Source organism: Rhinatrema bivittatum, chromosome 4 (genome assembly GCF_901001135.1).
Source record: "Rhinatrema bivittatum chromosome 4, aRhiBiv1.1, whole genome shotgun sequence".
Taxonomy (NCBI): Eukaryota; Metazoa; Chordata; class Amphibia; order Gymnophiona; family Rhinatrematidae; genus Rhinatrema; species Rhinatrema bivittatum.
In genome coordinates, this window is record NC_042618.1 from 42,723,058 (window position 1) to 42,745,819 (window position 22,762).

At 46.1% G+C, this 22,762-nt stretch overlaps 1 protein-coding gene across 2 annotated transcripts in view; it reads left to right on the forward strand.

Moving 5' to 3' along the window:
* Positions 1-22,762, forward strand: part of TDRD9 (tudor domain containing 9) — a 292,409-nt gene that overhangs the window by 30,184 nt on the left and 239,463 nt on the right. For both annotated transcript variants that reach the window (XM_029598050.1, XM_029598051.1), the window contains exons 2-3: positions 195-301; positions 13,108-13,202. In XM_029598050.1, the coding sequence (XP_029453910.1) occupies positions 195-301; positions 13,108-13,202 (202 nt within the window). The remainder of the gene's footprint in view (positions 1-194; positions 302-13,107; positions 13,203-22,762) is intronic.

Here is a 22,762-nt window from a genome sequence, read left to right on the forward strand (position 1 = left end):
TTCTTTGCATTTCCCATTGTTTGTATTTTTTTTTCTTTTTTCCTTCTCAATGAGGTCACCCCTCTGTTAAACTGTAGGTCATTCCTTAATAGGCAATCTTCCTAATGATTGAAATCCTCCCTCCTCCATTAATTATGTTAAATATGCTGTTCTTGTCTAATGCCTCATTGTTTCCCTTTTTTTTTTTTTTTTAGGATACAGCTTAAAAAGGACCTGGACAAGGAATATGTTGAGAAATACAGACTTCTGGAAGAGCAAGATCTGGCCGCATGCAGCACTCCTGAGGCCAGTCCAAAAACAGGTGAAGCCCCAATGAATTCAGAATGATTGCTTGGGAAGGCTTTGGGCAGTGCTGGATGCTTTCAGATGCAGAGACGTACGCTGATGTGACTTAGAGAGATGCATACTGAAATCTGCATTTTTTTCCAGCTGAGCCAAGTGCTCAGGCCTAATTATTAGGACTCTGTAGCATGCCTTAATTTCTTGTAAATGTCCAAGAAAATATTCTATGATTAAAGGAGTATGACTTTTTTTTTTTTTTTTTTTCAAGTGTTATATCATGAAAGGGAGCCATAAGCATCTTTGTCACATTCTTACTTTATGTATATTATATCCAACGTAAACGAATCAATTCTGCACTTATCATTACGGTGCAAGACTAAAGATATTTCTATACTTCTTAGCAAGGAAGTGCCTCATGAAACGCTGCGTGTTCTCAGCTGCAATGTAAGGGACTTGGCTACTAAAAGTAATCGCTGGTACTCTGTGTTTGCTCTGTGGCATCCAAGTGTGTTAGAAAGTGTAGTGCTTGTCTTTAATGACCCAACTTCCCCCTGCCCCTCCAAGTTATGCCTAAAATGGAAAGGAAAATATGTGGTACATATTGAAAACCATTTTAAGTAGGACCCCTTATTGTGAAAAGTTCCTGTGGGGGCCATCATCAGACTGTACTGACATGAACTCAGTTCTCAGAGCTGAGTAAAAGTCTCACTTAGCATGCATGGGAGCTGCTGCTACCTGGTGAGCCCCTCGGTCTTTTTTCATCTGAGCTACCCACACGGAAGTGCTCCCAGTTTCTCTCACTTTGATTGTTGGCCTTGTTTTTGGCCTCACATTTTTCCTCTCACTCGTCTTCATATGCATGGCCTCTAATGGGTTCTACAAGATTAGTGGGATTGGCTGTTTCATTAGATATTGGTGACTCTCCGAGGTAGGATCATTCCTCCAGCAGTGGACAAACTCGGGAGTTCTGTCCCATTCCCTCAAGTGACCCTGTCTATGCGTCCAGCAAAGGTTGGAGAGCGCACAAAGGTGCAGCATGGACATGAGATGTGATCCCAAGCAGAAAGGCTTACAAATCCCCTTTCTGGAGCCTGCAGGCCATCTGTTAATGTGCTAAAAGCTTTGTCCCAACTGCTGTCTGGCGAGAGAATCTTGAACCAGACAGGTGGTAGGGACAGTTTCATCAAAAAACATACAGGGCTGGATTTTAAGACGTACATGCAGGCGTACGCTTGTGCGCGCACAGATATACACCCGATTTTATAACATGTGCGCGCAAGGGGTGCATCTTGCGGGTGCCGAGCGCTAGGGGAGCCCCGATGGCTTTCCCTGTTCCCTCAGAGGCCGCTCCGGTGCAGGTTGTGCGTGCACCTTGCCGCACTTTCTTCTAGGCGCTTATTTTTGGGTGCATTTCATTTTGAGCGTGAGCTGTTCCGACGCATGTTTACCGCAGTGATGGCGCTGGAAAACAAGAAGCCTAAGTGTCTTCCTATTTATGTTGCCTGTCATTTTAGGGCTTCTCAGCCTGACCTGGCTTATGATCTGTGTCAGCACTGCTCAGATGCTCAGGGAGAATTGTCTTTCTCAGATTTTGCTAAGCTTTGCTCTTCCTGTTCTGATGAAGGATTGGTCGTGGCCTTGACCAGGGGGACACCAGATCTTGGTTCTCCCTTGACTGGCTTCTCCACTGGCGAGGGCAGTTCTGTGGGACCAGCTCCAGTTCCTTCTAGACCCGGCTGCTTTTTCGTGGGTGGAAATTTTTCAAGGCTTAACAAGCCTTTCTTCAGGTACAGTCCTCCTGTTCCCCTATTTCTGTCCCAGCCAATGGCTCCTCCCTCTTCCAGTTCTATACTTAAGCGCCGGGGCTCGCCTCTGTTCCCTGCGGGTGTTCCCAATAGGAATCTGGATGGCATTGATGAGGTTGATCCTGATTTCCTGGAAGATGAGGAAATTCCTCCAGGGCTGGAACCATATCAAACCACATTGCGGTTCTTTCATAGAGATGAACTGCCAGCCCTGATTTCCCAGGCCTTGAAACAGCTGGGTGTTCCTGGTTCGGATGCTATGCCAGAGCCTAGGAAGAATCACATTTTGGTTTCTTTATGTAAAGCCTCTTGCTTTTTCCTGGTGATGGATGCCATCCAGGAATTGATCTGGAATGGGATGTCAGAGAGGCAAATTTTAAAGGGGGTAGGACATTGGAAGGCCTGTACCACCTGGATCCGGCTGTGAGAGAGAGTTTGTGTTTTCCAAAAGTGGATGCTCTGGTATGTGCCGTGTCTAAGCGGACAACTGTCCCCTTAGAGAGGAATGTCCTTGAAGGGATGTAAATGATAGGACTGAGGCTATCCTTAAGCAAGTCTTTGAGGCAGTGGCGATGACTTTGCAGGTAGTTTCCTGTTTTGTGCCCTTGTGGCACGACCGTGTCTGCTTCTCTCTCAGGAAGTTGATGCTGGAGTGAATTCCAGAGCAGGTATGAAACCCGCTGCCGCCTTTTAGCGGATGCAGGCTGCAATTTTGTCTGAACCTCGGACAGAGGTGTGGCTTCGGTGGTGGTGGGCAGGTGTCTACTATGGTTGTGAAATTGGTCAATTGGCACAGCCTCCAAAGATAATCTTACGAAAATGCCTTTTAAAGGCTCACTCTTGTTTAGGAGCAAGTTAGAGAAAGTGTCCAGTAAGTGGAGCAAATCACCAGTTCCTCTGTTGCTGGAGCACCGCCCCTTGGTATGAGGCGTTGTCTCTAGGGTTCTAAGTGGTTTCGTCCCTACAGAGGCTCAACTGTTCAGAGAACTCGGCCTTTTGGTAGGTTTCAGTCCTTTTTGTCCCAGACAGCCCAAGAGAGGAGTGGCCTCGGGTGGTGGATCTTCCCGAGCTTCCCAAATGAAGGACAAGAGATAGGGTGATGCCTCTCTTTTTTGAGAGGTGAGTCAAGATTACATTGGATCAGTGAGTCCTGGAGGTGATATGAGAAGGATATGCGCTGGAATTTCGCAGTATTCCTTGGGATGTGTTCATGGTGTCTCCTTCCCACTCCCCACTTATAAGGCCCCTTCTCAGGCTGCGGGGTGTGGTTCCTGTGCCCACGTATCAAAGTATGGGGCGATATTCCATTAATTTTGTTGTGCCCAAAGAGGAGGGTTCCTTTCATCCTATCCTGGATCTCAAGTGTTATTTGAGAGTGACTCATTTTTGCATGGAAACCTTGCACTCTGTAATAATGGCTGTGCGGTTGGGGGAATTTTTGACCTCCCTAGATCTGCCCAAGGCCTACCTTCATATTCCCATCCATTTGTAACACCAACATTTTCTGCATTTTGCAGTGTTTTCTTGTCTCATCCTGATGTAACCCATATTCTTGAAGGGAGTGAAGCATCTTTGGCATCCCTTGAGGTTAGATTCCCTTGTGGAGTCTTAATGTGGTGCTGGATTTTTTGGTGGGCCCTATGTTCCGACTGCTGCGTAGCTTATCCTTGTGGTTATTGACCTTGAAGACAGTGTTCCCGGTATATATATGCTCTGTGTGTCAAATTTCTGAGCTGTAGGCCTTGTTTTACTGGGAGCCATTTCTTCGGGTGACTCCAGGGGCACTACAGCTGCATGTACTGTTCCATCCTTCTTGCCTACGGTGGTTTCATTTGAATTGGTCCATTTCCTTGCCATCCCTGGATAAAGTCCATTTTTAATCATGTGTTTTGTTAGTCTGTCCACAGTTGCTTTGAAGAGAATACTGGCGGGCTGGGGTAACTGGAGGAGTATATATATTGTGATGTCAGCTTGCTTAGTCTCCATCTTGGCAAGGGAGCATAACCCACTGATCCTGAGTCTATCTGTCTACATTAAGGAAAACAATTATCAGGTAAGTAATTTCTCCAATAGTGGACTACAGAAGGTGCAGAGAAGGGTGACCAAAATGATAAAGGGATGGAACGACTCTCCTATGAGGAAAGGCTAAAGAGGTTAGGGCTATTCAGCTTGGAGAAGAGTCTGCTGAGGTGGTATATGATAGAGGTCTATAAATCATGAGGACTAGAATGGGTACATGTACATCAGTTGCTTATTCTTACAGATAATACAAGGATTAGAGGGTACTTTGTGAAGTTAGTAAGTAGCACATTAAAAAAAAATCAAAGAAATGTTTTCCACTTAATGCAAAATTAAGTTCTAGAATTTGTTGCCAGATGATGTGGTTAAGGCACTTAGCTTATCTGGGGTTAATAAAGGTTTGGACAAGTTCCTGGTGAAGTCCATAAACTGCTATTAGTCAAGTTGAATTAGGGAATAACCACTGCTTATTAGTGGCATTAGTAGCATGGGCTCTATTTAATGTTTGTATACTTGCCAGGTATTTGTATCCTGGATTGGCCAGTGTTGGAAACAAGATGCTGGGCTTGATGGACCCTTGGTCTGACCCATTATGACAACTTTTTATATTCTTTGGACCAATATTATGGAACCTGATGTTTTTACTAATTCACTAATGCTTTTAGGAAATCATTAAAAACAAAATGTATTCCAGCTGAGTGAGATTTGAAGCTGGGATGAAGAAGTGAACAGGTTATATGAAATTCCAATTGGTTGGCTGAGACACTATTTAAGAAGCACTACTACATTAGTGGGTAATAGTAAAAACTGGATCTGCAGATACATTAAGATGCGCTATTGTACAAGTGGATAATTGTAAAAATTGATCTGATGTTTAGAAGCAATATTGTTTTTATAACTTGCTTTTATATATTATATGTTTTACCTTGTTAGCCACCACAATCTTAGGACTGAGAGGTTGATGCATTTTAAATTCAGATTTAAGGAAAAACCTGGGTTCAATTCTTGGTTTTTAAGAACATAAGAAATTGCCATGCTGGGTCAGACCAAGGGTCCATCAAGCCTAGCGTCCTTTTTTCCAACAGAGGTCAAACCAGGCCACAAGAACCTGGCAATTACCCAAACACCAAGAAGATCCCATGCTACTGATGCATTTATTAGCAGTGGCTATTCCCTAAGTAAACTTGATTAATAGCAGTTAATGAACTTCTCCAAGAACTTATCCAAACCTTTTTTGAACCCAGCTACACTAACTGCACTAACCACATCCTCTGGCAACAAATTCCAGAGCTTAATTGTACGTTGAGTGAAAGAATTTTCTCCGATTACTCTGCTCTTTGCCTTTTAAAGGGAAGTTGCTTTTTGGGGATGAGTTAGACCAGCTCATCTAGTCCCTTGGAGAAAATAAAGTTCACAAGTTACCAGAAGACCAACCTCGGGGCTCAAGATCTTTCGGTTCCTCACGTTACTGCTTCAGGGGCCAACGTCTTTTTCGTCAGTCCAGACCAGCTCCACAGAGAAATACCTCCTCCCAGTCACAGTCCTGGTCTCATTCCTTTCGGGGTCGCCGGCTGTCCAGGGACAGCCCTTCCCAAGGACTGCCAAGTCCACGCAATGAAATCTTGCTGGCCCACTCTTCCAACCCCAGGATCGGCGGATGCCTGTCCCTCTTCTACAAGGAGTGGGTCAACATCACCTCAGACCAATGGGTCCTGGATATCATAAAGCACGGCTATGCGTTAAAATTTGCTCGACATCTACGGGACCGTTTCGTCTTTTCCCCATGCGGTCCGCTGAGAAAGCAGGATATAGTACAGCACACGCTGACCCGACTCCTGGACTTGTGGGGCCATCATCCCGGTACCCTTGTTGGAACTGGGGTCAGGCCACTACTCCATTTATTTCGTGGTCCCCAAGAAGGAAGGAGACTTCCAGCCGTTCCTCAACCTCAAGATCCCACACTTCAGGATGGAAACCTTATGCTCCGTCATCGTGGCGGTTCACAAAGGAGAGTTTTTAGCTTCCTTAGACTTAAAGGAAGCTTATCTACATATTCCCATTCGCCAGTCTCATCGGCGCTTCCTTAGTTTCAAGATACTGGGCCAACATTTTCAGTTTCAGGCTCTTCTGTTTGGGCTAGCGACGGCTCCACGGATCTCCACCAAAGTAATGGTGGTAGCAGCAGCTCTACGAAAGGAAGGAATCCTAGTTCATCCTTATCTGGACGACTGGCTCATTCGGGCAAAGTCCTGGAGCCTGTGTCGGCTGGCGGTACAGCGGGTTCTACATCTCATACGCTTCCTCGATTGGGTCATCAACCTCCGCAAGAGTCATCTCTCTCCTTCACAGACAATAGATTTCTTGGGGGCACACTTTAACACCACACAGGGGGAAGGTCTTCCATCGGGATCGAGCGCTTTCTCTCCTTTCTCAACTGCGACTTTTCCGGACTCTCTCCCCGCCCACTGCCTGGGACTACCTCCAACTGCTGGGCTTCATGGCATCCACCATAGACCTGGTGCCGTGGGCCTTTGCCCATATTCGGCCACTCCAGCAGGCATTACTCTAGCTCTGGAAACCTGTCGCAGGAGTTTCATGCTCCTCTCCCACTGGCGAATTCAACCAGACACAGCCTGCTCTGGTGGCTCAACCTGGATCACCTGCTGAAGGGAGTGGACTTAGACCCCTCAATGGACAATAGTTGCCATGGATGCCAGTCTCCGACTGGGGAGCATTCTGCAGCTCAGTCAACACAGGGACAATGGTCTCCCACCCAGGCGACCTGGCCTATCAATCGTCTGGAGACCAGGGCAGCCCGTCTCACACTCTTCATTTTCTTTCCTTACTCCAGGGGCGTGCAGTGCGCATTCTCTCCGACAATGCGACGACTGTGGCATACATCAATCGGCAAGGCGGCACAAGAAGTCTCCACGTCTCCCTAGAGGCCGACAAGCTGATGCTATGGGCAGAAGCTCACCTCTCCCGACTAGCGGCCTCTTACATCGCAGGAGTAGACAATGTTCAAGCAGTTTTCCTCAGTCGCCAGCGCTTAGATCCGGGAGAGTGGGACCTCTCCGAAACTATGCAGCTCCGATGGGGAACGCCCCACCTCGATCTGATGGCCACTCAAAGGAATGCGAAGGCAGCGCGCTTCAGTTGCAGGAGAGAGCACGGCGCAGAAGGCATAGATGCCCTAGTCCTTCCCTGGCCTCTGAATCTTTTGCTATATGTATTCCCACCGTGGCCTCTGGTGGGGAAGGTTCTTCGGATAGAACTTCAACACGTCCAGTAATCCTGGTCGCTCCGGAGTGGGCCCGCAGACCCTGGTTTGCAGATCTGATCAACCTTGCAGTGGACGGTCCTCTCCGGCTGGGACATCTTCCGAACCTCCTCCATCAAGGGCCAGTATTTTTCAACCGGGCAAATTGCTTTTGTTTTGCAGCATGGCTTTGGAACTGCACCGGGGATATCTGGACGTGGTTATTTCCATCTACGTCTATTGCTTATGTGCGGGTTTGGAAGGTGTTTAAAATGTGGTGTTTCTCCCTCAGTCTCCCCACGCCATGCCTCCATCTCCAACATTCTCGCTTTCCTCTAGCAAGGGTTAGAGAAGGGGCTGGCATACACTTCCTTGAAGGTCCAGGTATCGGCTCATGGAGCCCTTGTGCCTCGCTCTCATGGCCTTCGCTTCTCGGCACATCCTGACATTATTCGCTTTTTGCAAGGCGTGAAACATATGCAGTCTCCGATACATTCGTCCTATCCGTCTTGGAATCTCAATTTGGTTCTTCGGATTATGGGGGGCCCACCATTTGAGCATCTTCGCAGCGCCACCGTCAAGGATCTCACTCTTAAGACTGTGTTCTTGGTGGCCATCTGCTCTGCTCGCTGCATTTCGGAATTACAGGCCTTGTCCTGAGGGAACCTTCTCTTTGTTTCTCAACTTCGGGGGTTTCTTTGCGCACGGTTCCAGCTTTTTTTACCCAAGGTGGTATCAGCCTTTCATATGCATCAGACAGTAGAGCTCCCATCCTTCCCGGCGGATTCTGTTCCTGAGCTCAAACGCCTTGATGTCAAGAAGGTCCTTATGCGCTATTTAGAGGTGCGAATCCTTTGCGGCTAACGGACCATCTCTTCGTTCTCTGGAGCGGACCCAGGAAGGGTTGCTAGGCTTCCAAAACCACCATTGCCAGGTGGTTGAAAGATGCAATTGCCTCAGCCTACATCGGGGCGGGGCACCCACCTCCGGACGGTATTATGGCTCATTCCCTTCGCTCGCAAACTGCCTCTTCGGAGAGTTCTTCTGTTTCTGCAGAGCAGCCACCTGGAAGTCTTTGCACACCTTTGCGCGTCACTATCGCCTCCATGTTCCCTCTGCACAGTTTGGATCATTTAGGGCACGAGTTCTTTGGGCTGGGCTATCCAGGGCCCACCCTACTTAGGGAAGCTTTGGTACATCCCACTGTCTGGACTGATCCGGGTACATACAGGGAAAAGAGAGTTATTCCTTACCTGCTAATTTTTGTTCCTGTAGTACCACAGATCAGTCCAGATGCTCTCCCTTTTTCTCCTGGATGGCGCCCAGCTCTACTACTACTTTTTTTTCTCAGCCTGACTGTCAGTTCTTTTTGCAAGTTCTATGCATTATCAGTTACGGGTTCCCGTTCAGATGTTCTGTTTTCTGGTTATTAGTAAGTTGCTTCATACCGTGGGCTTTTTGGCTCAGATATTCTATATACTGAAGGGACACAGAGGGCGCTCCCAACCTATAGGAGGCTGTCCTTTCAGTTTTTTGCTCTGACTCCATCTGCTGGAAGGGGGACACAACCCACTGTCTGGACTGATCCGTGGTACTACAGGAACGAAAATTAGCAGGTAAGGAATAATTTTCTTTTCTTTTTCCTGGGTGGTAGTTCGTTTTATTAACCATTCCCTTCCTAATAATTCCTAACATTGTTTGACTGCTGCAGCACACTGAACAGACTATTTTAAAGTATTATCCACTATGATGCCTAGATCTTTTTCCTGGGTGGTAGTTCCTAATATGGAATCTAACATCGGGTAACTACAAGGGTTATTTTTCCCTATGTGCAACACCTTGCACTTGTCCACATTGGACATCCAAATGGCAGATGAAATTAAATCTTCCAGTCTTGCAAGGTCCTCTTGGATTTAACTACTCTGAATAATTTTGTATCATCTGCAAATTTGATAACCTCACTTGATGTATTCCTTTCCAGATAAAAAAAAAATATTTATATATATATATATATATATATATATATATATATATATATATATATATATATATATATATATATATATATATATATATATAAAATCTATCTAGCACCAGTCCAAGTACAGATCTCTGAGGCACTCCACTGTTTACCCTTTTCCACTGAGAAAATTGACCATTTAATCCTACTCTGTTTCCTGACTTTTAACAAATTTGTAATCCACGAAAGGACATCGCCCCCTATCCCATGACTTTTTTTTTAGTTTTCTTAGAATCCTCTCATGAGGGTCTTTGTCAAACGCCTTCTGAAAATCCAAATACACTACATCTACCGGTTCACCTTTATCCACGTTATTAACCCCTTCAAAAAATGAAGCAGATTTGTTGGGCAAGACTTCTCTTGGGTAAATCTATGTTGACTGTGTTCCATTAAACCATGTCTTTCTATATGCTCTATGATTTTGATCTTTTTATTTTTCCGGCACTGATGTCAGACTCACTGGTCTGTTACCCAGATCATCCCTGGAGCCCTTTTTAAATTTTGGGGTTTCATTGGCCAGTCTTCAGGTACAATGGATGATTTTAATGATAGGTTACAAATTTTAACTAATAGATCAGAAATTTCATTTTTGAGTTCCTTTAGTACTCTAGGATGCATACCATCCGGTCCAGGTGATTTGCTACTCTTTAGTTTGTCAATCTGGCCTACTACATCTTCCAGGTTTACAGTGATTTGGTTTAGTTCATCTGACTCATCACCCTTGAAAACCATCTCTGGAACTGGTATCTCCCCAACATCCTCATTAGTAAACACGGAAGCAAAGAATTCATTTAGTCTTTCCCTAAGAGCCCCTTTAACCCCTCAGTCATCTAATGGTCCAACAGACTCCCTCACAGGTTTCTTGCTTCGGATATATTTTAAAAAGTTTTTATTATGAGTTTTTTGCCTCTATGGCCAACTTCATTTCAAATTCTCTCTTCGCCTATCTTATCAATGTTTTAACTTGACAATGCTTTGTTTTATCCTATTTTCTTCAGATGGATCCTTCTTCCAATTTTTGAAGGATGTTTTTTGGCTAAAATAGCCTCTTTCACCTCACCTTTTAACTATGATGGTAATCGTTTTACCTTCTTTCCACCTTAATGTGTGAGAATACATATGGACTGTGCCTCTAGGATAATATTTTTAAACAATGTCCATGCCTGTTGAACACTTTTAACCTTTGCAGCTGCACCTTTCTTTTTTTTTTCTAACTATTTTCCTCGTTTTAGCAAAGTTTCCCTTTTGAAAGTTTAGTGTCGGAGCTGTAGATTTACTTATTGTCCCCCTTACAGTTATTAGTTTAAATTTGATCATGTTATGATCACTGTTGCCAAGTGGCCCCCCCACTGTTAACCTCTCTCACCAAATCCTGCGTTCCACTAAGAATTAAATCTAAAATAGCTCCCTCTCTCATTGGTTCCTGAAGCAATTGCTTCCTAGGTTGGAAAATTCTGCGGAAGCAGCATTCACAGCCCCTGGAAGAAGCAGTCCTAATCACTGCACAGTGGGGAGACAGAGTGGCAGGATTTAAGACCCATAGTTGTAGGATTCTGGAAAGCACCCTTTTGTATAACTCTTGGCCAAAGATTGTTATTGGACCAAAGTAAGCTGATTGAGGATATAAAATGAGGGGAAAAATCCCCAGGTAGTTGCGAACGAAAGGTCATGGCATCACATCCCAGTTCTGGTTCCAGTTGTGCTAGAAGTATAAAGAAATAGGAGGAAGCTGCCAGGTCAAATAAGTGACGACACTTCCATTTACATTGGTGTGGTTTACTTGGCTCCAAATCAGACAGGAGAACTGGACAGATATCTGGCTGAAGACCTCCGAAAGGTGTGAAGGAAGGGGAAAGTGGTGTACATAATCTGCCAGGTGTGAATTGGAGTTCCTCTGCTGCAAAACCTGTAAGAAGTAGAGACATTGTAGATGCCCTTCAGGGTGTTCTGCTTAGAGCAATTGTCTGAGCAGACTATTTGTCTAAGCAAATGGAACCCACAAGGGGAAGAGAGATACTGGACCTGATGCTTGCAAATGGAGAGAGTACATCTATTGTTGGGGTAGGTGTTGGGCACCACAGATAATCAGATAGTATGGTTTGATATTGCGGCCAAGATGAAGAGAAGTCACACAAAGATGAACTTCCTGGATTTCAAAAATACAGACTTTGTTAAAATGGGAAAGTACCTTGAGGATGTTCTAGAAGACAGGGTGAAGGGGAACAGTGGGTCATATTAAAAGGCAACAAATCTTTGAGATGAAAGTAAGGGGAAAAGGAAATCGATGTGGTTCTCCAAGGAGGTGGCTAAAAAATAAAGGCAAAAAGATCAGCATTCAAAAAGTGCAAAGGAACTCAAAGGGGAACACAGGGAAGAATATCTGGTGAAGTGAAAACTGAGAGAGGAAATCAGGATGGCAAAAGCTTGAGTAGAAGAGAGAATTGCCAAAGGAAGTAAAGCAAGGTAACAAAACATTTTTCAGATATATTAGAGGAGGAAGACCAGAGGTGGTATTGAAAGGAGACGAGGGTCATCATGTGGAGAGAAAAAAGCAGAAATATTAAACAGATTTATTAGATTGGTGATAACTAAAGAAGACCTTGGAGGAGGACCATTGCTGGTAAACGAGTATGGATGGGAGTGGGGTAGATGCAACCCCTTTTGCAGAAAGGAATGTTTGGGTGGAACTAGCAAAACTGAAAATGGACAAGATCATCGGGCCTGATGAAATGCATCCCAGGGTACCAAGGGAGCTCAGAGTTATTGGTGGGTCTGCTGAAAGACCTGGTCAATAGATCCTTGGAAATGGACATGGTGCCACAAGATTGGAAAAGGGCCGTGGTGTTTACAGACGTGGGATCAGAGAGGAGGCTAGAAGCTACAGGCTGGTTAGTCTTACCTTGGTGGTGGTAAAATTTAATGGTAACACTGCTGAAGGAAAATAGTCAACAATCTGTAGTCCAATAGGTTTCAGGATCTGAGGCAGCATGTTTTTTGCCAGAAGAAGGTTATATCAAACAAATCTGATTTCTGATTGGGTGACTAGAGAATTAGATCAAGGAAGAACAGTTAATATGTGATTTATCTGCATTTCAGGAAAGCTTTTGATAACTGCCACATAGGAGGCTCATGAGGAAAATAAAAAACCTGGAAGTGTGTCCCAGGATGGTGGAATGGATTACAAATTGGTTGACTGATAGATGTTAGCAAGTAATGGTAAATGGAACTTACGCTGAGGAAAGAGTGTTAAGTGGCGTTCTGGTTTATATCTTTGAATAAACAGTGGAAGCGTGCAAAGGATAAGTGTTAGATCTTCTTGCCAGCTGTAAAAAGACAGAGTGGGCACACCTGAAGGAGTAGAGAGCATGAAAAGTAATCTAAGACCTTGAGTGATGGAAGGTTTGGCAGCTGGGACTCGGTGCCAAGAAGTGCAGAGTCCTGCATTTGGGGAACAGAAATCCAAGGGAGCTCTGTGATTGGGGGGAGGGGGTGCAAGACTGATGTGCACAGTGCGGTAAGAAAGGGAGTTTGCATGTTTCCAAATACTTTTCTTCCTCATGCTTCCACCCCATAGCGCCAAAACTTCCCATCCCCTCCAGACTATAACCTTCCCCTGTAAATGCCTCTTCTCTATGGATAATTTGTCTATTCTGTCACCATTGGGGTGAAGGAAATTTTAATGTTAAATATGTTCCATTCATTGATTTATTTCCTCTTTTTAGGTTCGAGATCTGTTTCAGTTGGATTCAGTGAGATTTGTGTTCCAGACACAAGCTATCAGTATCCTGATTTGCCTATAACAAAGTGCAAGGAAGAGGTAAAAGCAACTTGTCTTCATAGTTATGCTTGTGCAGTTTAACCTTGATCACTCTGTATACTTGTCTTTTTAATAATACAGAGGAAGGAAGTCTTGTTTTTCTGGTATTTAAAGTCACACTGTGTGGAGGTTAGTAATAAGAAGATCTTATGTTCTAAATAAGAATATAATATGGTTATGGTTAACTTTATATGCCACCCCTATCCAGGGCAGCTCGCAACTGTACATACAGAATGACACATTAAAATACAGCATGCTAAAACCATATAAAAGACAAAACAATATTAACCTGATTAGCCTAAAAAGCAAGAGAGAAAACAAGCCTCACAATAATATGATAAAATCACATCAGATCAAAAGCGGTTCTCGATCTGGATTATACAAGACTAGCCGTTAAGCCCGTTAAAACGGGCGAGATTCCATTGGTCAGACCGGCACTGTTAGAGCTGCTCTGTTCTCCACAAATTCCCTTTTTCCTTCAATCCTCTCTCACCTCATCTACAACCCCTTCCCTCTCCCAGCCCTCCACTCTTTTTTTTTTTTTCTCTTCTCCAGAACTTCTTACCCTTCCCACTTGTTCAGTCATATCCTCTTCCCTTTTCCCTTCCCCTCTCACCTTCCCTTTCCGCTCTCCTCCACTCCCTTTTTCTGTATTCCACAACTTTACCCTCCCCACTTATATCCTCTTCCTTCCCCTCCCAACTCCTCCACAACCCTGTCCCTCTCCCTCAGCCCTCCTCCACTCCTTCTCTCTGGCCCACCTGACACTTAGATGCTGCCGCTGCTCCATTGGGGGGTCTCTCGCGCGCGCCTCTCCACCGGGCTCGTTGCTGGCCCGCCCGACGCTCGGTGATGAGGCGCGCGCGAGAGACTCCCGGTGACCTCACATTTCTGTGTCGCCGCCGCTGCTTCTCCCCGCGCGCGAGAGAGAGAGACTCTTGTGCAGCTGCCGCTGCTCCTCCTCGCCGTTTCCAAGTCCACTGGGCTCCCTTCTGACCACCGTGCTCTCTACTGCGCATTTGCGGCACGTCGGTCCAAGCCCATTTATATGGTAGATGACTACCGAAAGGGCTTAGTTTGGTATACCTTTTGAACAGCTCGATACAGTAAAGTGGGGCTGCGGTTACCCCGCTCCTAACCCGCTTTCCGGCTGCGTTAGCCCTTCCTGCGATACACTATCCCCTTTAACCCATCCTTACCGCCTCTTTAAATCCCCGGGTAACCCCTTCCGCCCGCGGCATGTATATCAGATGTAAACCATCGAATTAGCTATTCCCTCCCATACAGTAACGCGCGCCCCGACTATCGCTTTTTTACCCTGCCACTTTGCCCTGCGTTTAACCTGCTAACTTACCGCTTACCCTTACCCCTGCGTTAGAGGCAGGGGTAAGGGTAGACGGCAAACTTTCCCCCAAAGGGAAACCTCTAAAAACCTAAAATCCCCCTCCTCCCGAAGCGACTCGACATTTTTCTTACCTTTTGTTGCTTTTCAGCTCCTTCCCTTCTCTGCTGCCCTCCGGAGGGGGCAGCCGGCGGCGAAAGCGGCTCGCAGTGGTCCCCCCCGCGCAGGTCCCGGTTCTCCTGGCTCGGCGTGAAGTGCCCTCTCCGGCACGAGCGAAGCCTTCTTTCGCACGCTGTGACGTCACGCGCGCCCGTCTATGTGCTTTCATTGGCTGGAGCGCCCAAATCGACGGGTGCTCCGGCCAACGAAAGAACGCTTCGCTCGTGCCGGAGAGGGCACTTCACGCCGAGCCAGGAGAACCGGGACGTGGGGGGGGGGAGAGGAACGCTGCAAGCCGGATGGAGCCCTAGCTGTTGCCGAGCCAGGAGAACTGGGACCTGCGCGGGGGGGACCGCTGCGAGCCGCTTTCACCGCTTTCACCGCCGGCTGCCCCCTCCGGAGGGTGGCAGAGAAGGGAAGGGGCTGAAAAGCAACAAAAGGTAAGTTGGCACATGTCGAGCCGCTTCGGGAGGAGGGGATTTTCGGTTTTCCTGGGTTAAAGTTGAGATCCACTTCCTGGTGCATGTCATTTGAAATGACAGGTACCAGCGCACCCAGGATATTGTATAGGCACTGTATTAAGCGCCTATACAGTAAAATGGATTGCGCGGGCCTAACGCTTAGCAGACGCGGCTTGCATTTGCAAGCAATTTAAATAGAGTATCGAGTGGTATGTGATCAGAACAGTGCGTGGGGCAAACAAGGGTGCGCCTGGCACTGCCGCACTCTTTCTAACGAGGCCTTACTGTATCGACCCCGAAGATAGTCATATCTCTAAGGTCAGTCAGAACTGGAATTAACATACTTCTCTTGCAGATGGTAAAATAAGAGTCCATGATAGAAACAAGAGAAACAAAATTGACTGCACTCATTGCAGTCATCGCGCACTAAGGAACTTTGCTGTGCTCATTCATGCGAGCGAGAGAAGAGCGCCCGTGCCTCTGGTGTCCTGCTCCACCTCTTCACCCCCCAATATAATATGTGCCATACTGGGTCAGACCAGGGGTCCATCAAGCTCAGCATCCTGTTTCCAACAGTGGCCAATCCACGTCACAAGTATCTGGCAGTACCCAAACATTAAATAGATCCCATGCTTCTATTGCTGGCAAAAGCAGTGGCTATTCCCTATTGATTAGGGATGTGAATCGTGTTTTGACGATTTAAAATATCGTCCGATATATTTTAAATCGTCAAAAATCATTAGAGGCGATATTTAATAGGAATTCCCCCGATTTATCGTCAAAAATCGGGGGGAGGGGAAGGGGGAGGGCGGGAGAACCGGCACACTAAAACATCCCTAAAACCCACCCCGACCCTTTAAAATAAATCCCCCACCCTCCCGAACCCCCCCAAAATGCCTTAAATTACCTGGGGTCCAGAGGGGGGGTCCCGGTGTGATCTTTTACTCTCGGGCCTCCGGTGCGTTGTAGAAATGGTGCCGGCGCTACCTTTGCCCTGTCATATGACAGGGCAAAGGTGGCGCCATTTTGGTTTTTGTCCCCCGACGTCAGGAGCGTAGGAGATCGCTCCTGGACCCCCGCTGGACCCCCAGGGACTTTTGGCCAGCTTGGGGGGGGCCTCCTGACCCCCACAAGACTTTCCAAAAGTCCAGCGGGGGTCCGGGAGCGGCGACCTGCACTCGAATTGTTTTGCCGTACAAAATGGCGCCGGCCATACACCATTTTGTACGGCAAAACGATTCGAGTGCAGGAGGTCGCTCCCGGACCCCCGCTGGACTTTTGGAAAGTCTTGTGAGGGTCAGGAGGCCCCCCCCAAGCTGGCCAAAAGTCCCTGGGGGTCCAGCGGGGGTCCGGGAGCGATCTCCTACGCTCCTGACGTCGGGGGACAAAAAACAAAATGGCGCCGGCGCTACCTTTGCCCTGTCATATGACAGGGCAAAGGTAGCGCCGGCGCCATTTCTACAACGCACCAGAGGCCCGAGAGTAAAAGATCACACCGGGACCCCCACCTCTGGACCCCAGGTAATTTAAGGCATTTTGGGGGGGTTCGGGAGGGTGGGGGATTTATTTTAAAGGGTCGGGGTGGGTTTTAGGGATGTTTTAGTGTGCCGGTTCTCCCGCCCTCCACCGATTTACACGATATTTAAAAAAAACAAAACCACGATGATCCGATTCCCTCCCCCCCAGCCGAAATCGATCGTTAAGACGATTGATCACACGATTCACATCTCTACTATTGATAGCAGTTTATGGATTTCTCCAGGAACTTATTCAAATCTTTTTTTTTTTTTTTTTTTTTTTTTTTTTTTTTTTTTTTAATTAAACCCAGCTACACTAACTTTCTTAACTACATTCTCTGGCAATGAATTCCAGAGCTTAATTGTGCTCTGGAATTTGAAACAGGTTGTTGTGGGAAATTCTGTCCTTTTTATATTTTTTGTTGATAAACAGGGTTGAATTAGCTATAACTTGGGTGATGCACTTGTCTCTCCTAGCTAGCAGAACATTTAGCTCTACTGAGCATATGTGGGAATTCCTGCATGGGCGTTGCCTCATGAGCATCCTCAGTCTTTTTGTTGGAGCACTGCATGGATGTGTACTCTCTCTCTCATTGAAGAAAAAATATGCTAAGAATTAAAAAAAAAAAATTGAAGAAAATCGAAAACGAGTTGCCTTGCTGCCTCAGCAGCAATCCCAACAGCACTTTTCAGTGCTACAAAAAAAAAGCCACAGTAAGTGATCCAGGAAGTATATTTGCATCTAATGTCCATTACAGATGGACATGAACTTTGCTACTGTTGCCTGGATCCAGACCTTGACCAGGCCAAGTGCTATAATTGTGGCCCGATGTCCCCACATACTCAATATGCCAGAGCTTATAAAATGGAGGAACTGCATAAATCTCCTAAGGTCCTATTTGTCGTCCTCCCACAGTGCAGCATAGTCTGCTTCCCTGGGAAGAGAGCTGAGGCAGAGCTCTCAAAACTCTCCCTTTGGCAAGCCAGGCAGAAAACTTGGTGTGGAGTAGTTTAAACCATCCTACATTGTAGAAAAAGTGGCAGCACTTCATGGAGCCCCAGAGCAACCAGAGTTGAAGCACTGGGCTTCGTTGTCATCTACTCCGATGCACAGAGCATTGACACATAGCTCATCGGCACCTCCGACATGTGCATAGATGTAGTCAAAGCATGGTAAATTGGTGCCATTGAAACATCTGGCACCATCGAAGCATAAGACACCAGCAAAGCTTAAAACCCCAATGATACACAAGTCTATGGTGCAGTTGATGCCTCTAGCCCCAGATTATGGAGCTTTTCCATATTTAATTGCATTATGTTGAATGCCCTGCATAGAAATGTGTTGATAATTCAAGATCAGGAACAGTTGTTAGCTAGAAGGCTTATGCTTAGGGACATCAGACCCTATATGTTCTCTGGAATCTCTTACTTTCAGTATACTTCCAGGAGCCCAGAAGGAGAGCAAGAGCCAATTCAGGTCACTCCAGAACAGAGGACACATCAGTCACTTGATCAAATAGAGGAGCTGGTGATCTACGCATTTCTTTGTTTGCCCTCTGCAGAGTTTTGGACTCGAAACATTGGCTCCAGCATTGGGCTATGTGGGAATCGTCAGTTAACATAAGTTACATTTTTAAGTGCAATCATAAAATAATGTTAAAAAATAATATTCAAGGTGTTCTGTGATTATAATATGACACTGTTTTGGTCCACTGTGAGCAGTTTTTGATGATGCAATATTATGACCCTTGGTGTCCAATATCTGAGAAACGCCTTATGTATGCATATAATAAAGAGATTATTTTTGCTCATAGTATTTTTCAACAGCTACAAATAAGAATGTAGGAAACTCCATCTGCTGTCCTCCAGTGGCAAGAAAGTTGGGCCTCAGATGTAGAGTGCAGAAACCCCCAGGATTTGGATTAGTCCAATTACCTCATAAATCAGTTGTCATTGAAGAGCAAAAAAAAAATAAAATTTCCAGTTCACCACCAAGAAAGGATCCCAGATTGCTTGATAATTTTTGGATGAAAAATTTGAGTTCAATGCTAACTGCACAGAGTTCTCTTTAACAATTCTACATAGTGCAGTATTTGTATGACTGTATACAAAAGGTAAAATCCTTCATTGAACCTACTGAAGGCAGAAATTATCCACTGTTGCGTCTAGATGCTGAAGACTGTATGTGCCATGTTCTTTGATTGGTCTATGAATCATTTGATACTATATCCTGTACCTCAATAGCTTTTATCCGGGCACAGCACCATGGCCTGGTAGAGGGCCAGTAGCCTATGTGGTGATGATCTTGACAAGTTGCCAGATGTTTGTCTAGGGGAATATCTTTTTTTAAAAGAAGCTCACAGACTTGGTTGCAAAAATTTAAGAGAAAACTATAGTGGTCCACTTCCTTTCAACAGGATCTGAGCAACAATCTTCTTCGAGATGCTGCTCCTACACTTTTAAGAAGATACACTTCTAGAGATGCTTCTTCCAGCCTTTCAGACAACCTCCTGCTCATGTTCAATAGTCAATCGAAAGCAATACAACAAGTTCAGCCCAAGTCTAGACCGAGTTTTTGTTCACTTCGCAAATCCACCAACTGCATTCTTCAGTCGGGGAGAATCCAGATCTTTCTGTAGGAGTGGTGCATGATGACCAAAGACCACTGGATTCTCAAAACTGTGGAATTAAGATACCACTTGCATTTCTCCCAGCTACCATCTCTTCCTCACTGTGTGGTCTTTCAGTTTGGATTAGTCTTAATTGATGCAGCTCTGTCTGGAAGTAGAATTGCTTCTTCAGCATCAGGCAATAGAACAGGTCCTTGTGTTTTCAGCATGGACGGGATTTTACTCCTAATACTTTTTCATCCTCAAAAAATCTGTGGCATTAAGACCCATTCTGGATCTGAGAAACCTAAAAAAGCATCTACTCCAAGAGAAATTGAAAATGAATTCCCTCAACATGATTCTTCCTTACAGCCAGAAGGAGAATGGATGTGTGCTCTCAGTCTGAAATGTCTCTGCCCACATACCCAACCATCCCACACACTGATACTATCTTTGCTTCAGGATGGACTGTTCCCATTATCAATGCAAAGTATTCCTCTTCGGACAGTCAGCAGCTCCGAGGGTCTTCTCCAAGTACCTGGCTGTAGTAGCAGCACACTTATGATGTCAGGGAATCAATCTTCCCATTCCTAGATGATTGGTTAGTTACGGCTAACTCTCAGGATGCCATATTAACATTCCTGCAAAGTCAATTTACCTTCTACAGCAGTTGGGATTTCTGGTGAATTTCAAGAAGTCAAATCTAATGCTGACCCAGATAATAAAATGTATTAGAGCAAGGATAGATTCACTGCAGGAGCAAAGCTTTTCTTCTGTCTGAACAAGCAAACACTCTGAGATCACTCATTCACCATGCTAGACAGGGAAGGCATGATTGCTTTAGGTTTTATGGCGGCATCCATTCATGTAGTTCCATTAACCCACCTCCACATCTGCCCCCTGTAGTGGGATCTTCCTTGTCAGTGGAACCAGGTAGTTCAATCCTTGACAACCAAAGTACAGGTTTCAGGGAGCATGAAACAGGAATTGTGCTGGTGGCTAAACCCTCACATTCTTCAAGACAGAGCTCCATTCTGTTTGTTCCCTCATCAAGTAAAGTTAGCAATGGATACCTCCACAAAGGTTGGTGTACCTACTCTGGACCTTTTTGAATCCAAGAGTCTTGGTCTCTTGTAGAAAGACATTTTCAGATCAACCTACTAGAATTGAGAGTGATTAGATATGCTTTATTGACTTTCACATACCTTCTTCAAGATAAAAGCATTCTAATTCAAACCAACAACCAAGTAGCCGTGTTCTGTGTGAACAAGCAGGGAGGCACCGGGTCATGGACACTCTGCTAAGAAGCTATGAGGATATGGGGAAAGGGCATGCAAACATGCTGCCCTGCAAGCCACCTATCTTCCAGATATCTCCAATATGTTAGCACATTGTCTCGGAACAGTTTTCTTTCCTCGCAAGTGGTCTCTGTAACAATCAACAGCCGACAGAATATTCAGCTTATGGGAGTCTTCTCTATTTGCATCAGAGCAGAACAGAAAGCTCTAGAAAATTTGCTCCATTCTACTCGGCAAACTTGGGTCAGCTCAGGTCGCTCTCTTGCTTGATTGGAATATAGATCTCATATATGCTTTTCTCACAGGACAAGCAGGATGGTAGTCCTCATATGGGTGACATCATCAGGATGGAGCCCAATCACGGAAAACTTCTGTCAGTTTCCAGAACTTTGACTGGCCCCTACTGGGCATGGCACTAACCCTGCAGCCAGCAGGGGTCCCCCTTCAGTCTTCTTTTTTCCACGCAGCAGTAGCCTTGCAGTAAAGGAGCTCTGAGGGGTCCCTCCTCTACTCTTTAAGTCCACGGTACTCCGGTAAGTTTTTACCAGTTTCCTGTCTATTACCATAGTTTTGCCTTTGCGACCGTACCGTGGCTAAAATTTTTGCCATGGCGTCGGGGTTTCGTCAGTGCCCGGACTGTACCCGCACCATGTCTATCACAAACCCCCATAAAGTATGTGTAATGTGTTTAGGACGCGAGCACGATGTCTGTCTTGACCTGCACCAAATGTGCCCTCATGACACTGAAGGATTACAAGGCCAGAATGGAGAAGATGGAACTTCTCTTCCGTGCTCAAACCCCAACTCCGTCCATTGCATCGATGTCATCTGAACCGGCACAGTCTACTTCACGCCAGCATCGACCACCGACCGGTGACAGACTGGCATCGATGACTTCTGCCATCGACACCCTCTACTCCCCCTCAGGATTGAAGGGAGAAAACATCGCCATCGGCACCATAAGACTCGGACCATCGAGGGAGCGAAATCATCTACCTCGCTGTCAAAGAAGCCCCATCCAGGAAAGGCACCGACCATTCCTGCAACCGGGTCTCCGAGGCAACACTCACCCGATCGGGGATCGGGAGCCGCGACTCCACCTTTTAATGGTGGTCCCTCCGGCTATGCCTCTGCCTCCTTCTTCCGTTCCGGAGCCGGGGCTACTTGCTCCAGGTCTCCGATAAGAACTGGACCGGATAGTCCAGGAGGCCATTGACAAGGCGATGCAACGTCTTCAGGTTCCTCCGGCACAGACTGTGGAACCAATCATCAACCCGATTCCGGCACCGCTGCTATCAAGGATGGAAGCCCTGATGGCTGCCTTTCCATCGATGGATCCCGGGTTTCCAATAGCTCCGATGCCCTCCCCACTGACAGCTTCATCGGGAGGAGAAACACCGTTCCACATTCTTCCATCCGGAGTTATGCCTCAGCCATCGATGCCTATACGTCCCTCGCCGCTGATATGTCCACCAGCGCCACCGAGCCATCCATCGATGCCCTCTATGCCTATACCAGTGCCTTCGATGCCATCATCGGTGCCTCTGCTAATTCCTCCGATTCCTTTGGAGCCTAGACCAGGACCTTCAGGTATCCAACCACCCTGTCCCCCTCTACTTCCTAGAGGAAAGGGTGTTGATCCTTATGATACCTCATCAGACATCGATGACTTACCTTCACCCACTGAGAGTAGAAAGCGTTCTCCTCCAGAGGACCTCTCATTTATAAATTTTGTGAAGGAAATGGCTGAATTGGTTCCTTTTCAATTGCAGACGGAACAGGATGATAGGCACCAGGTGATGAAGTTGCTCCAATTCCTGGATGCCCCTAAGGTAATCACCTCTATTCCTGTCCACCAGGTTCTTCTTGGTCTCCTCAAAAAGAACTGGGAAAATCCAGGAACAATTGCTCCAGTACACAGGAAAGCTGACACTACTTACTTAGTACAGTCAGCCCCAGGCTTTCAGAAGTCGCAGCTTGATCACTACTCTGTCGTGGTAGAGTCTGCACAAAAGAGGACAAAAAGGTCAAAACCTCACTTGTCTACCCCTCCTGGTAAGGAACAAAAATTCCTAGACAACATTGGTCGCTGAGTATTCCAAGGAGCCATGCTCATCTCCCGAATTGCTGCCTATCAGCTTTATATGACCTAATATAACAGGGGTCATCTTTAA